At 36.1% G+C, this 15,574-nt stretch overlaps 1 protein-coding gene across 2 annotated transcripts; it reads left to right on the top strand.

Moving 5' to 3' along the window:
• Positions 1-6,307: 6,307 nt before the first annotated feature.
• Positions 6,308-14,972, top strand: LOC113751310 (CDP-diacylglycerol--serine O-phosphatidyltransferase 1). Of its 2 annotated transcripts, XM_027295267.1 has the most exons (14): positions 6,308-6,687; positions 6,911-6,976; positions 8,158-8,324; positions 9,634-9,699; positions 9,796-9,855; positions 10,532-10,622; positions 11,075-11,129; positions 11,269-11,348; positions 11,484-11,600; positions 11,688-11,772; positions 12,604-12,695; positions 13,935-14,188; positions 14,321-14,409; positions 14,561-14,972. In XM_027295267.1, exons 2-14 carry the CDS (start codon positions 6,974-6,976, stop codon positions 14,686-14,688), a joined length of 1,287 nt encoding a protein of 428 aa, XP_027151068.1. In that variant the 5' UTR covers positions 6,308-6,687; positions 6,911-6,973; the 3' UTR covers positions 14,689-14,972. The 2 variants fall into 2 exon arrangements, with proteins under 2 accessions (XP_027151068.1, XP_027151069.1); XM_027295268.1 differs by lacking the exon at positions 6,911-6,976.
• The last annotated feature ends 602 nt before the right edge of the window (positions 14,973-15,574 follow it).

The raw sequence follows: 15,574 nt of genomic DNA, 5'->3' as shown, positions 1-15,574 counted from the left end.
ACTTAAGTTTCAACTTTCAAATCCATCCTGTCAAATCCATTGGAGTGCATGCTTTTGATTTGTTATGTTACTATCAATTTCAAGCCTGATAAACAGATTTTTATAAAACTGAAGGGATCATGAAAATAGTAGAATGTGCATGTACACACTAGCCACATAAAACACTTTTTTTTTTAATTTTTTTTTTCGTTTTTCGCCTTTTTATTCAAATTACAAAACTCAAAGAAAGAGAGAATTATGAGTTCAATTTGTTGGTGCCCTCTTCATAGTGAATCAATATTGGACCAATCATATGATTAAAGTGTCATGTATAATTGGTATTAGCAAAAAATTTTATGAGCAACGAACTTCAATTCCTCCTTTAAATCTTTTGAATATCCAGCAGGACATATTGAGCCGAGAGTTTCTTGGCAAGAGCTAATCCCCTTCCACGGTTTGGGTTCCAGATTCAACCAGTCCATTATGCAACTAGGAAAAGTAGATAATTTTAGAAATCTGCCCTGAGGTTTTGTGAAATATCACTTAGCTCCTCTAAATTTTCAAGATTTGGCTTAGCTCCCCTCGAATTGATATTTTGTTAACAGTGTCAGCCCTTCTAATCAAAAGTAATAGAGTATTGGAAAATGCACGTTAGAGGAGAGAGAGTATTTTGGTATCCTTAATACCCTTAGGCTGTTCAAAAATAAACATTTGAGAAACTAGGAAATGAAAACATTTTGAAAGTGAGAGAGTAACAGTATGATCAAGAGAAAGGTTTGCTGCAATCAGTAGCTAGTAGACTGTTGAAAGCCAATGGTCACTTCAAATGTTGCAGCATTAATAAAAGGCACAAACAACATCAAGAGAGGTAAATTGAGAGGAAATTGGTAGTAAAAACTGACTAGTTCAACCTACAGCTACGAGGGGCGGTCATACAAATTATCATCATTGTTGAACATTAAAAATCGCTATTGTGGATCCTATTTTTGATCATAAAATCTCGGGCTTAAGCACCACTATCAAAGGTGAATATTATCATATTCCATTGTATATCAAGTATCAAATTTGTTTACAACCCAAACCATCTCCTGTTACTTATTACATGATTATTTAGAACATCAAATAGTTTAGATTTTTAATTGTTATATAGTAAAGTTTGTGGAATCATGCCTTTACTCCAAAACATTAGGGGATCCCTTTGCTGGTTGTGCAAATTTCTTCTTATTTCCAAGAAATACACCCATTATTCTTTACATAAGAGAGGAAAAAAGGATGGTCCTGCCAAGTAGAAACAAAAGTTCTTTTGTAGGTTATAGCACTCTGATAAAGAAGTTTGCGCCTTTGCTACTATGAGAGACAATTCGTGTCTTTGCTATATGTGCCAATCTCATTTCTAGCCATTTTCTATTACATGCCAAGATCTCTCTCTCTCTCTCTCTTTGTTGAAGCTAGATAATTGCTTGAGAAATGAGTGTATTGTTGGCAATTCTTCCCCTCTAATAGTGACATAAAATCCCCCCATCGCTTCACAAGAGTTAAGCGAGATTTTGAAAATGTCGGGGGAGTTAATTGATGCTTCGTGAAGCCTCGGAGGAGGTTTCTAAAATGATCCTAAAAAAGAAAGGCAAAACTGAAAATCAATTGATTAATAGTAATTCAAATTCAGTCATTTTAGAGTTGTTCTAGAATCCAAATCAACCAATTTAGATAAGAGTCTTAGTGGCTTTCAAGCCAACAGGATGTCCTATGATTCTTCGTCGTGTGGCTGTGTGTTTGCTGGACTGTTGGCCACAACGGTGTGATGACAATCACAAGTTGCAATTTGACCTAAAGTTTATGTCACATTTTCATCAATTGAATTTGACAGTAAAGTTTAATGGGACACATGTTTTTTAATCTTGTCGAATTGAAATTTGTGGATCCTTTTCTGGGAAGAGCCCTTGTCCCAATATATATGGCCATGGGCTGATTGTTTTTTACTACTTTCCGTTGTGTCTTCTTTTTCTGGGCCATGTTGGTTTAGATCTTAGATGCGTGATTCCCAACCTATAATATAACCAAGAAAGATGGGTCAAAATCTCAAACCATATGGGGAGGTGGGACGGCCTGTCAGGTCTAAATCAATTATTATTTTCTAAGCTTGCTTGGTCTTGATGATCATCATAAGGACCGAATTTTTGTCATCAGCATAGATTAAGGCCCTTCTACTTTCACCAAATTAAGTTACAAAGGGATAAATTAAATTTCCCCACAAAAATGCCTTGCTTTCAATAAATAATAACCATAACCATTTGCACCGTCGATCGATCGATATTAATACATCGGTTGCTTCCTTTGTTTTGGAACACTATTGTTATGAAATTTCTGATATGAATCGAACTTACGTAAGTGATCTGTCACAAAAACGTAAAACCCCACAAATTCCAGACAAAATGTACGTGCGAGAATGACCTATTATGAAAAACACAGTGCATATACAGACCGATGGATCTAAAACATACTTTCTTCCATTAGAATTTGCATGAAAGTCGAAAGATTTATACTCAAAATATGTAAAACAAGCGGGGGCAAATTTATAGACTACAGCACTACGCATTATACTAAACAGAGATGTCATTGTATGCTAGAGAGAAGATTTGATGGGTTGTGGAATAATATTGTCTCTTTCTGTTTGGAATCTCTCTATATCTTCAACCCTACAGTCAATATTGACCGTGGGCCACATTTTTTGTACATTACATGTAGTTCTAATAGTCGTTTATTAAATAATTCTGGGCCCAACTGCAACTAAAACCTTAGTATTCTTAATTTTTCTGTCTCTTCATTTCCAATTTTGGGTTGAGAATAGTAGAATACTACCTACCAATCTGGACCACACATGGTGGCTTGCCAGCTTGCTGTTTTTTTTTTTGTTTTTTTTCTAATTTTTTGAGAATCAAGAATTGGCAATTGCATTGGGGGAAATCTTTTTCAGCAGAGAAATGCCAGGGGCTTTGTTTGTTAAGAGTAAACTTTTCTAAAAGCCATAAAAGCTGCAGAAAAACACATTGAGCCAATACTTTGCTCCATTTTTACCCTTGAAATTAAAGTTGTGGCTCAATTTTTTAAGTCAAGAAGGAAAAAAGATAGTAGCAACTTGGCCCTTAAAATTTTTTGCCATAAATGACATTAGGGTCATTATTGATCATTTGCTCAAACAAAAAATGGGGTTGAGTGCCTCTCCTATGTAGAAATAGTTGATAGCTATTGTTGTGTCTAGTGGTAAGAGCTAGCCAAGTAATTTCTTGAATCTCAAGCACCCTAATCTTAATCAAGATGTCTTGCCTCAAATGATTAGTCATTCACAAAATCATGGTCGGTTATAGTGTATTCGCCAGACTACAGGACATTTCAATATGTATCTTAATGAAGATATCTTATTCCAATTATTGTGTAATCTTCCAATGTATTGGAATGATTGTACCAAATATTCTGACAAATAATGACGAGGGTATCAAAGTTTTTGTACTTAATTATACACAACAAACTTTTCTACGAACTCAAGAATCACGGAAACAAAAAGTTGTGCAGTCAAAGAAATTAAGCAAAGTAATTAGACCTACATCATTGGAAGGTCCCAAAAGAACAGAAAGCAATCTTTCTGAATCTTTTGTGGTTAATAAATCAAACCAGGAATCATTACATCATAGATCCTCACAGCCATTGTTTGACTGGCACTCTTTTTCTTTTCTGATTTTTAAAGCTAATAGGTGGGCAATAATTAATAAAGCCACTGGAGTAGAGTTTATCCACTCTCATTTTAACTGGCTAAGCCAACTTCAGTGAATCCAACCCCACCACTCTCTGTACAGACTTTTTCTCTTCATGAGAAATTTCTAAAATTATGATGATTTTTAAAAAAATTCTACAAAGGGGGCATTTTTTGTATGGGATTCCGTTCAGGGGGTCTTCGCATTCAGCAAATGCGAGCTCAAGGAACTCGCATTTGCTGAATGCGAGGTCTCCCTGAATTTTCCTAACATTCAAATCAAAAAAAAAAAGAAAAAGAAAAACAGACCTCGCATTTGTTAAATGCGAGGTCATATACCTCGCATTTAACAAATGCGAGGTTCTCGCCCAGGCAACTCACTCAACCCGTAGCTCTCTTACAAACCCAGCTGCAAAGTTCCTCCTTTTTCTCTTAGTTTCTCCTCTGCTTTCTTTTCTTTCCTGCTCCAGCTCATCCTTTCCAACCCTCCGAAAGCTTCTTGCTTCCACTCTTCCCTTTTCCCCCCATTTCACTCTTGCTCTTTGTCTTCCTCAGTCCCTCAAAACTCTCAGCCCCAGTTCTTGGCATCCATGGTAATTGTTTGCTGCATTTTTATGGCCAGAATTTGAGCCGTTTGATACTCTTAATTCCAGAATATTCTTGGCATCTTCTGGTGAGTGAGGTGGAATTGTGTATTAGTAATCTTGGAGAAAAAAGAAAAATGAAGAAAAATCCCATTTGTTGCTTCTCATTTTGCAACCGCGAGGTCTTGTACTTCATGCTGGTTCTTGTACCAGCAAATGGAGCAAGAAGATTGAGTACCTCGCATTTCTTGAATGCGAGGTATCTCAGCTCGCATTCTCCAAATGCGAGCTTATAAAGCTCGCATTTGGAGAATGCGAGCTTTTTTTTCTTTTTTTCTGAAAACACTTGCCTCGCATTTGTGAAATGCGAGGTACCTGAACTCGCATTTCACAAATGCGAAGATCACATTTGTGGAACCAACTTCACAAATCACCCCCTTTGTAGAATAACTTTTTTTTTTCATCACAATTTAAGAATTTTCTCTTCATGAGCTGGGGAATCAAGAAAAAGAGATTTCCAAAAAGGGCAAACTTCTTTTGCTTAGATCTCTTTGCAGGTTTTTCTAGCAGGTGCCTTTAGACCACTTATCAGCATGTATAGTATTCACTTAATCTATCACTCAAAAAATATAATGCTTGAAATATATCTTAACAAGTGTCCTACGGACACCCGTTAGACAGATCGCTCTTCATTTTTAGTAGACTATCCTGAGGCTCAACCAAGTATTTGTAATCTGCTATTGCAGTGAAAAAATGCAACATCTCAAGCACTGGGGTTTCTTGGACCAGTTGAAGCCTGTATTTTAATGCAAACTAAAATTTGTCAGGGATAGCCAGTAAAATGGCATGTTGGTCACATACACCAGCCTGGGCAATGGTACAAGGCATATGCCTGAAAGCACCTAATTAACAGTTGATAATATGCTGTTGCTATTGGAAATTGCTATCCCAGAAAGAAGGGCCCTTTAGGCTTTAGGCAATAGGCATCTACATAAAGGACCTTTTGTCACTGTCAATAAAGTTGCCAAGAAGACTTTCCACGTTTGCTTCTCAATTTAATTATTAGTACTTTTTTTTTATTTTTCCCTTCTAGTTGAGGTTTTATTTTTATTTTTTTTTTCTAGTTGAGGTTTTATTCACTTGGAAGAATTTTGCTCGAGGGGTGGAGTAGAATCGAGCTTCATTAATCATTGAGTATTGGTATGAAGATTTGAAAAACATAAATATCTTGACATATAAAAAGAACAAGCTGGTTCATCCACATATTTAAGCTGCAATTCATGTATATCCCTTGCAGAACAACAAAACTGTACTTTCATTTATTAACATTCTCATCCTCCTTGCTATGTGTAGTAGCAGTAGTATTAAACAGATGGTACCTTGTGAACTTTCTGGCTCTGTGCAAACAATACTACTGTACTTTAATGTTAATGTATCCATTTTTTTTTAACAATTATTCGAATAAGCTTGACATCGGTGAGAGGGAGTCTTTAGAATCCAATCTAGCGTCAAGTTCGGAGTTATTATACTTTTGACTTCTTACACTGCAGAATAAGTCTGATGTTGGTGAATAGCGATCAATAGTTCTATAAACATGTTTTGATTCATGATGATGATTGAAATCGCATCCATTCAAATCTTTTGCTAAAAAAAAAAATTTATAAAACAAGCATCTAATCGTCAGCATCCTTTAACAGTTAACACCCCATTTGCAATATAAATCCAGCAAAAAAAAAAACACAGGAAAAGGTTTAAGATCCAAGTGTGTGTAGATTGAATTAAACCTAAGAAAAACTAAACAAAAGTAGCAGCAGCCAGCAGAGGGTACCCTGTAGAAGTAATAGACTATCAGTCGTAGCAAATGGCAATCAATTAATTACTCCAAAACCACCGTCCTTTTCCTCGAACTCCGTATCTAATATACACACGCAACACTGCACCAAAACACACACACACACACAATCCTCAGATCAAGTCTTTTGACCATCGTACACAGACACACACACTTTTTTGACACGCATTTCTCCTCCTTGTCATCCAGCTTCTTCTGGCAGGGAGGGAGAAAGATTTCGCAGAAAATAAAAGAAAACTGGCAAAAAGAACAGCTGACCTTTCTCCGTCCCTCCTTCCGTTACTATAAATACCGCCACCACCGCCTTATTATTATTACTACTACAAAAACTACCTTTTAAGAGAGGGAGAAGAACAGAAAGAAGAGGCAGTTATCTTTTAGTCTTGCTTTTCTTTTCATTTTCTGCTCCTTTCTTCTTGTCAATCTCGATAAATTCATTAAAGTTTTTGGTCTTTTACTATTGTCTAACACGAGGGGTTTGATCCAACGGCCTCAATCACCCTGCCATTTCATCGTTCGGCCAGGTATCCCTCGACAACATCTGGCATTTTTTTTCGTACCATTACGTTTGTTGCTGTCTTCATTAACTGATTAAATACTCAATTAACTTTTCTGGGTTCTGCTTGTTTTCCCATTTCTTCCTTCTATTCAATTGTAATTTTCTCCATTTGTATTCTTATCCTTGGTTTTTATGGTGTAAAGTTGTCATTTTTATGCCAATAACGTGTGGGGTTGGCAACCTGGCAGGCAATGCTTTCTGGGCTGTTTTGCTGGGTTTTGAATTCTGAGCTGTTGTTATTTGCTTGAGTAATGGTAAGTTTTGGATTGGATAAGCGTTACTTTTTCCATGATTTCCATTTTTTTAGTGGAAATTTGGGAGATTGTAACGGTTTCTGATCACATGCAATATTGAGTAGAGGTATTAATAGCATTGGGGAGGGAGGAGGGAGTTTAAAGTTTAGATTTTGTCTATTAAATTCAGTGGCAATAATGATTTCAATTTGGTTTTAGGTTTCTTTTCTTGTTAGTATGCTGTTATGTCAGCTTTTTTTTCCCACTTGTGTGGCGTTGGGAATTTTTTTTTTAATTTGTGTTTTGATTTTTAAGGCTTTTTGATGCTTATGAAGTTCTCAAATTCTCATCTTCTGTAAAGTATTACCAATGCATTTAATGGTAATGATAACTTTTTTAACTTTTGAACTGAACTTTTACTGTCGCTGAGCTGTTTCAGAAGTTGTTATGCGGGTGATATGATTTCTGGTTAATGAAATTCAAAAATCTTTTTTAAAAGGGATATCTTGTACATCTTATTGATTATTCAGCTTATTATATGCGTCCTTTTTTTTTTTTTTAAGTTTACCGCATGGCCATGTTGTGTAAGTAAAGAAGCAAATTTATTATGATAAAGCTGTCGAAGTGACTCTAGCTGAACTGATGTTTGGGCGGTAATATTCACTGTATAGGCTAAGAATACCAAGACTAGCTTTGATTATGTAATTGCGGAGAAGGTATGCTGGTATTTAGGATGTCCTTTGACTGCCTTTTTTGCTGTCCTTGATTATTACCTTTCTTCTGGATTGTTGTGTGTAGAGTACATGGCCTGACATGGGGTACTTGCTAGTTATTTATTTATTCATCTTTTGACACTTGTTTGTATGCCTTTTTCCAACCATATGCCATCTATGAGTGGGGTTGACAATTCCGCTCATACTAACAATGATTTTGACATCTCTAAGCTCACAGGACTCACTCTCTTATTCTTATTGCCAAATCGTTTTTGTTGGCGATGTCTGTAGAGTTCATGCTTCAAAGTATAGCGATGTTATTGTCGTTTCACTTTCAGTACTTCTTTCTGGACATTTATTATCTAATCTTTTCTGATATAGCTAGTGTTAGTTTATCTATTTTCTTGAAGCAGCATTTCTTTCTTTTCTTTTTCTTGTTATGCCTGTTTTGCCATTGAAATTGGAAACTTGAATTCTTCTCAACTCTAGGAAATGGACCCTAATGATCATCAGAAAATGAGGAGGAAGGATTATACTGCAAAGCAAAATGGTAATGTCAACATATCAAGTGCTGATGATGAGTTGGATCCATGGACTGCCTGGGCATACAAACCTCGCACACTTACATTGTTGTTTGTTGGTGCCTGTTTTCTCATGTAAGCAAGCACTACTTATATGATAGATTGACTATTTTGGTTTTCAGCTATTTTTTTTTTTCTTTTTAGTTGTATAGATGTTTCAAGTTATGAGGTACATTTCATACGAATCCAACTTTGGTGATTCTAGGTACTTAGGGAATCCAAAGCACAAATTAACATAAACTGTGGTCGATTAGCCTTTAGAAGCGGTCATGTTTAATTTTTATACCCTCAGTCATGTGAATACCTGACGATCAACTTTGTTCTTTGCTCTCAGCCACAGGCTGAAAATTTAAACTTGACTCCTCTCTCAGCCTCTAAGTTGTTGAAATCTAGGTAGACTGGTAGAGTGTATATTCTTGGTTGAAGAGCTTCTTCTGTTATTACAGCTATATGCTTGGCATTTCAAAAAAGCATCTAGAACATTCGGCATTTCTATTTAATTACCAGTTGCCATCTTAGTTGCCATAAGAGAGGCCTCCAGAATTTTAGTTCCCTTCGGATCTTATGCTTTAAGCTTTGTTGGGGTAACATTGTAAAGTCCATTAAGCTTCAGCATATTTTCCAAATTGGCAAAGTTGATGACGTTTTGTTGTCTAGATGAATTCTACAACCAGAGTCATGGAATTCCTGTAAAATTATGGTGAAAAAATAAATCAAATTTCCAACCAATTGTGATGTCTAGTTGGAAATGATCCCCCTTTTAGTTTCTGATTTTTTTCCTTAGTGTTGGTTGAGACTATGCATCTATGTGGTACATACAGCTTTCCATTTTGTAAAGAAGTTAGTGTTGGGAGTAACTATAACCAGTTATATAGACAATTACTTTTTGATTAGTTTTTGTAATTCAATATCTAATACACTTTTTCAGTAGAGTAGCTTAACATTTTCTTGGCTGCCTTGAATACTGCCAATTGTTTGACTTCATCACTTTTCAGCTTCTGATCTAGGCTTATTTTCTCCCTATTTTATTGTTCCATCAATTTAAGAATCTTGTCAACCCACCTTGTCCCATTTTGAAGCTACTTTTCCCTCTTTCAGACAGATATTCTAGCATGTAGTAGTTTAAATTTCACCATAGCCTACTCGAGCATCTCTAGCTTATGGAGGATATACAAATATACTACTGTATCAATCTTGGTCCTTATGCCTCCCAAATTGCATGCTTATTTTCTCATTGCAGATCTCATGCATCATGTTTATTCAACTGCTTGAATAGTTTTTATTTTGTTGTGGTCCTGGCATGGCTGTCGTATTATATGCAGTATGTGGAATGTGTATTCTGTTTCCTGATTCTTTTGATCCTTTTTTTAAAATAAATTTTTAGCTGGGCCAGTGGAGCCCTTGAGCCTGAAAGCGTTTCAGCTGGAGATAGTGTTGCATCTGTGAAAAGGTTTGTCTTTTCTTTTTATGAGCGCTCTCCTTCCTACATTAATTTTTTCAGAATCAGTTTTTTTTAAGGTACCAATGCATTTATGGCATTTGATAGGGGTGTATGGGCAATGATCGCAGTTTTTCTTACTTATTGCTTGCTGCAAGCCCCTGATACGTAAGTACAATACTAACATACTCAATATTGGTTCTTCTTGTCTTCTGGTGTTTCTTAAAGTAACTGAAGTTTATGATGAGTGAGGAAGTTGTCAAATGGCCTTTTTTTTCATTTAGGCTGATTTTAACAGGTAAGCTTCATGAGAAAGGAACACTCTTCTATTGTTATAATGCCTTGATAAATTGTACTGGTATTGTCCTTTTAAATATTATACCCGAGCACAGGTCAGCCCATGAATTGCAAATGTTAACTCTAAAAGTTTTCTTATTCTTTTTTTTCCTGCTGTGTCAAAGTGTATAAAAAATAAAACCTTTAAATTCAAATGTGAGTCCACAAGTAATGGTATGAAAGTTTTGGGAATAAGATACATGGCAACCATTCCAGAGTTTGTCGTTGCTTTGACCAAGAGCAATTAATTCTTGTTCTTTACCTTTTTCTCTAAATGGATGACTTGCTGTGTCATGAGGCAGCTAATTGTTGATGGGTGGTTGCGTGGTTCCCAACTGAAGTTAAGAATAAGGAGAAATATACTGAAATTTAGTTACTTAATCTGTGACCATGGGGTCATGTGGTTGGGGAACAAGATGGATTGTTGAAGTGCTTCATAGAGTTCTTATATGCTGAACAGCAAAGGGATTGTGCCATGATTTCCTTTTTTACTTTCTTACACTTGCAGGATATTGATTAGGCCTCATCCTGCAATTTGGCGGCTGGTTCATGGAATGGCTGTGATTTACCTTGTTGCATTGACATTTTTGCTTTTTCAGGTGATTTCTTTTGTTTGGATTCTTTATTTTTGCTTCCTTTGCAGGTGCTAAGACTTTAATTTTAAGTTTGTTTTCTGTTTTAGTTATTTATTCTGATTATTCATGATGATTTCAGTAGTGGTGCTAAGCTCAAGTATAGTTGGTTCATTTTTTTTTTAAATTTTTTTAATGAAGTCTAAAAGTAATAAGAACTTTGAAAGTGCATTTTGTTTTTATCATTTGTTTGATACTTGCCACTTGTGGTGAAAGGAAGTATCAAGTCTGTTTCCTATTCTTGATTTCTCTGGCCCCTCCCCCCTCCCCTCTCAAAGTCCTGCATTAACCTTGTTCTGGAACCAGATTTCATATCTACGATTTTTTTAGAAGTATTTTTGTGTCATCTATGGGATTTTGTACCTAAACTGTTAGTTTTGGTGTAGCTACTAATTTTTTTCCCTTTTCCTGATCTTCAGAAGCGAGATGATGCTCGGGAGTTCATGAGATATCTGCATCCTGATCTTGGTGTTGGTAATGGATTTCATCTTCACATTTTCAGTTACTGAATTGGCTATTAATGGCTCTATGTGGATTACACAAATGTTTTCTGAAACAGATCAAGTATCTGAGTATTTTTGGCTTTGTTTTCTAAGCTCCCTTTTTCTTGCAGAACTTCCAGAGAGATCTTATGGTGCTGATTGCCGGATATATGTGCCTGAAAATCCCACAAGCAGGTTTAAGAATGTTTATGTATGAATTCTCTCAGTCCTTCTACCTCATAAAGTTAATCTCTCCTTATTTTTTCTCCTGCTTATATTATACATGAAGCATGGTACCGAATGCCTGTCTCTTGCATCTTTTAAAATTTCATTCTGCCTTTTCTAGGATACGCTTTTTGATGAGTTTGTTTTGGCACATATCCTTGGATGGTGGGGAAAGGCCATAATGATTCGTAACCAACCTCTTTTATGGGTATTATCTATTGGATTTGAGTTAATGGAGGTGAGAGGCTTAGTCAACTATGCTTAATGATTAGTGATTTTCCTACCTAACCTATGAGTATTTTTCTTCTTTCATTTGTATTATCAGCTTACCTTCCGCCACATGCTACCGAACTTCAATGAGTGCTGGTGGGACAGCATTGTTCTTGACATTTTGATCTGCAATTGGTTTGGTAAGTACCTTGAAGCCGTTATGTTGGTTGCTTGCTATAACTACAGGCATTAGCTTTCTTTTTACAGCCACTTTATTTTGTTGTCTATGTTTGTCAATGTTGGCTAGATACATTATCCCTAGGACACATCCCACTTCTTGTTCATATGCATGATGGTACTTGTCAGTTAAGATGGTCAGGGTATTAGGATGCATGCAACATGAATAATTTTTTATTATTTTTTCCTTGCAAGACTTGAGATGTCATTCCTCTGATTGTTACAATTGTGGTCCTATTGAAAGTGATTGTGAGCTGTCGATCACTCTGTTGAGAAAGACTTTGTGGTAGGAGATGAGTTAATGCTTGGGCTGATACTTTGGAATCTCATGTTAAAAAGTTTGTTGAAGGTGCTGAGGAAAATGTTCATTGCCTTTCATTTCAAAGTGAAACTTATGTTTTGGCTTTGTTGATATTTTTGGGAGTTGAAATTGTATAGCTTTCCATTTAAAGTTTTTTGATTATGTTTTCTTCACATAAATTTAGCTATGACTTAAAAAATGTAATTCTAGCTAAGTTAAGGTGTGCACCATATTGTGAAGTAGAGAACAAGGGGAATAATGAAGCATCTTCCTTTTGAAAATTTTCAACAGCGAAAAATTGATGGGTGCAGCCATATTAATGTCTGATGTTATTTGATAAAGAGTAACAAATCCTTGTTTTGGGAAAAGGGATGTCATTTTTTGAATGCTTTCCTATAATTGTATAGTCGATTTCCTTTTCCTGCTATTTTCAGGTCATTTGTTGGTTAGTTGAAAGTGACTTTCTTGTTTGTGTTATTGCTTTGTTCTTTAGGAATTTGGGCAGGAATGCGCACTGTACGGTACTTTGATGGTAGGACATATGAATGGGTTGGCATAAGTCGGCAGCCAAATATCATGGGCAAAGTATGTGTTTCACTCCAGTTACTTTTACTTCTCTGTGCTTTGAGATTGTTTTATAAACTTCTGTTGGCCATCAGATCTTTTCATCTCTTTTCGGGTATCCGACCTAAGGCAGAAATTTCCGTTTGTTACCAAGACAGAAATTTCTCTAGCCTATTGAGTATAACCTTCTGTTGCATTCTCTCTCGCTTTTGATAAAAGTGTATGCTCCATAACTTGCCTTCCTCAGCAGATATCTTTCACTTTTTGGACTTTGTGTTGTCTAAGCTTCTTGATTTCCTCTTGCATTGAACAATTACAAGTGAAGGAAAATCAAGCATTTTCTATAGACAAAACCATGATGGTTAGTGATTGGAGAATTTGTATGGGTTTGTAGTTAGAATTTTATGAACATTGTAATTAAATTTAGGAATCGAAAAGCAGAAGACTATCAGCTTGTTGGAAGGTTCTGATAGTTCTGGACATTCACCTCTGTTTGTAATAATTCCCTTTCCAATGTATGTTTGTCATGGTACCTCCTTCAATTGCATCATTCAAATTACATCATTTGGTTTTTGTATCAATGAAATTTAATTGCCAAGTGTCAATGATTTCTTGGTGTTTCTGTCTTCCTTTTTTACGCATAGTAGGTCTGTTCTGTTATGATTTGATATTTCCTTCCGAATGTATTTGGAGTGCTTGGACAGGTGATCTATAAAAATACATAGACATCATATATGTCCATTGACATGTCCCAAATCTATATAAACAGAGTGAAAATAATTTTGCTTTCGAGCAAAAACTTATTAAGGATGGAAAGTTACACATACATTGAAGATCATTGGAGCCTTCCTCTCTCTCCTCTCTCTCTATTTCTTTGTGCTATCAATTGATTTTCAATGTTCTGCTGCACAATTAAGAGTTCATTCAATTGTTAGTCTATTATCACTGCAGCTTCTAACAGCAGAACAAAAGAGTTAATTTTATTCTTGGTCTAGTATTACTGCAGTATTGTGGACCATGTTCCTGCTCCACAATTTTGTGGATTTCTACTATATTTTCTGGAATTTGATATGTTCTTCGACTTTGATATGGGTTTACTCTTCTAAAATCAATCTACCTTTTGGATTGTTAGTGAAACACTTTTGAGGAGCCGCTGTTGTCTAGTGTTTGTGCTTGCCCTTTTTTTTTTTTTGGCCTTTGGGCAGAAGTGCAGTTGTTATATCTGATTGTTATGCGGATAACTTTTACGGGACTTTCCAGGTCAAACGGACGCTGGGTCAATTTACACCCGCACGGTGGGACAAAGATGAATGGCACCCACTTCTTGGACCTTGGCGTTTTATTCAAGTTCTGAGTCTTTGCGTTGTGTTTTTGACAGTGGAGCTGAATACATTTTTCCTAAAGTTTTGCCTTTGGATACCTCCACGAAACCCCCTTGTAATTTATAGGTTGATTTTGTGGTGGCTTATTGCATTACCAACCATTCGGGAGTACAATTCTTACTTACAGGACAGGTACTCCATTGCTTTCTGCCCCATCTTTTGCCAATCACAAACCATGTACTATTTCTCTCTATTGGATAGTATCTATCATGTCTCTCTCTCTCTCCACACGATGCTTGAATGAATGGTTTAATGATTTTTCAGAAAACCAGTGAAAAAGGTGGGCTCCTTTTGTTGGCTCTCCGTGGCCATCTGCATTGTTGAACTCCTCATCTGTATCAAGTTTGGACATGGTTTGTTTGCTTTCCTATTCTGACCATTTCTCTTGCTTTTTTTCCCCCTGTATCCTCTACTCTAAGCTCATTCTAGAATGAATGATTTGTTTGACTGACTACGTTTCAACTGATAAATCCTTTTCCCTATTGTGGCTGTTGTGCTCTCCAGGATTATTCCCCAATCCCATGCCAAAGTGGTTGGTAACTTTTTGGACAGCGTTTGGTATTGGCCTCTTGATATTCTTGAACGCATGGACCTGGGTATTACATCGAACAATGAGGACAAAGCAGGAATAGTTTATTTTTGTTGTCTCGTCTCATTCTTTGGTTCCTTCTCTTCAGTTGATATTCAACCATATTGTAAATACCTCATTATTACAAACTGTAAATGCTTTCTCCTAGGTCAGCCATCACAGTTAATCCATGTAGAGAACCTTTTGAGTTTTGATTAGGATGCAGGAAAGGTCTAATCATCTTCATTTCTTCAATTTGAATTTTGCTGCCTCTGCTGATGAGATTTTCTTTTGGTGGTTTATGATTTTGACGAACTCTTTCATCAATCACATGACACACTTTATCCACCCAGTGTCCATGCAAGCATGAGAGTGTACACATTTTCTTTCTTGTAATTTGAAAAGCTACAGATTGTCTTAGTGATCAAGGTATTCCTCAGGGGAAATTAGAGATTGGTTTTTCCCCCACATGAATACCTTCATCATTATGTGGATGAAAACAAAAGTTGATTTCCAAATAACAGAGTATAATATCCTCGAATTCCTTTGTATATTTTTTTATGCACTGGATTGCATCTGCAGATAATGCACTGGCTTCCAACACAGAATCAAAAAAATTTTTTTTTTTTGGGGTAAGCAAAAAGATTTAATACCCTTTCTTTTCCAAAGTAGATGAAAGTGCACAGCATTTGGCCATATATATAGGGATAGGGGCACCCCAGAGAAAAGGATCCACAAATTTCAATTCGACAAGATTAGAAAACATGTGTCCCATTAAACTTTACTGTCAATTCAATTGAAAGAGGCACATAAACTTCAGGTCAAATTGCAACTTGTGATTGTCATCACACCGTTGTGGCCAACAGTACAGCAAACACACAGCCACACGAAGAATCATAGGTCATCTTTTTGGCTTGAAAGTCACTAAGATTTCATCTATATTAGTTGAT

This window comes from Coffea eugenioides, chromosome 11 (genome assembly GCF_003713205.1).
Source record: "Coffea eugenioides isolate CCC68of chromosome 11, Ceug_1.0, whole genome shotgun sequence".
Taxonomy (NCBI): domain Eukaryota; kingdom Viridiplantae; phylum Streptophyta; class Magnoliopsida; order Gentianales; family Rubiaceae; genus Coffea; species Coffea eugenioides.
The sequence above is the reverse complement of the archived record's forward strand: the minus strand, read 5'-3'. Positions and strand labels throughout refer to the sequence as shown.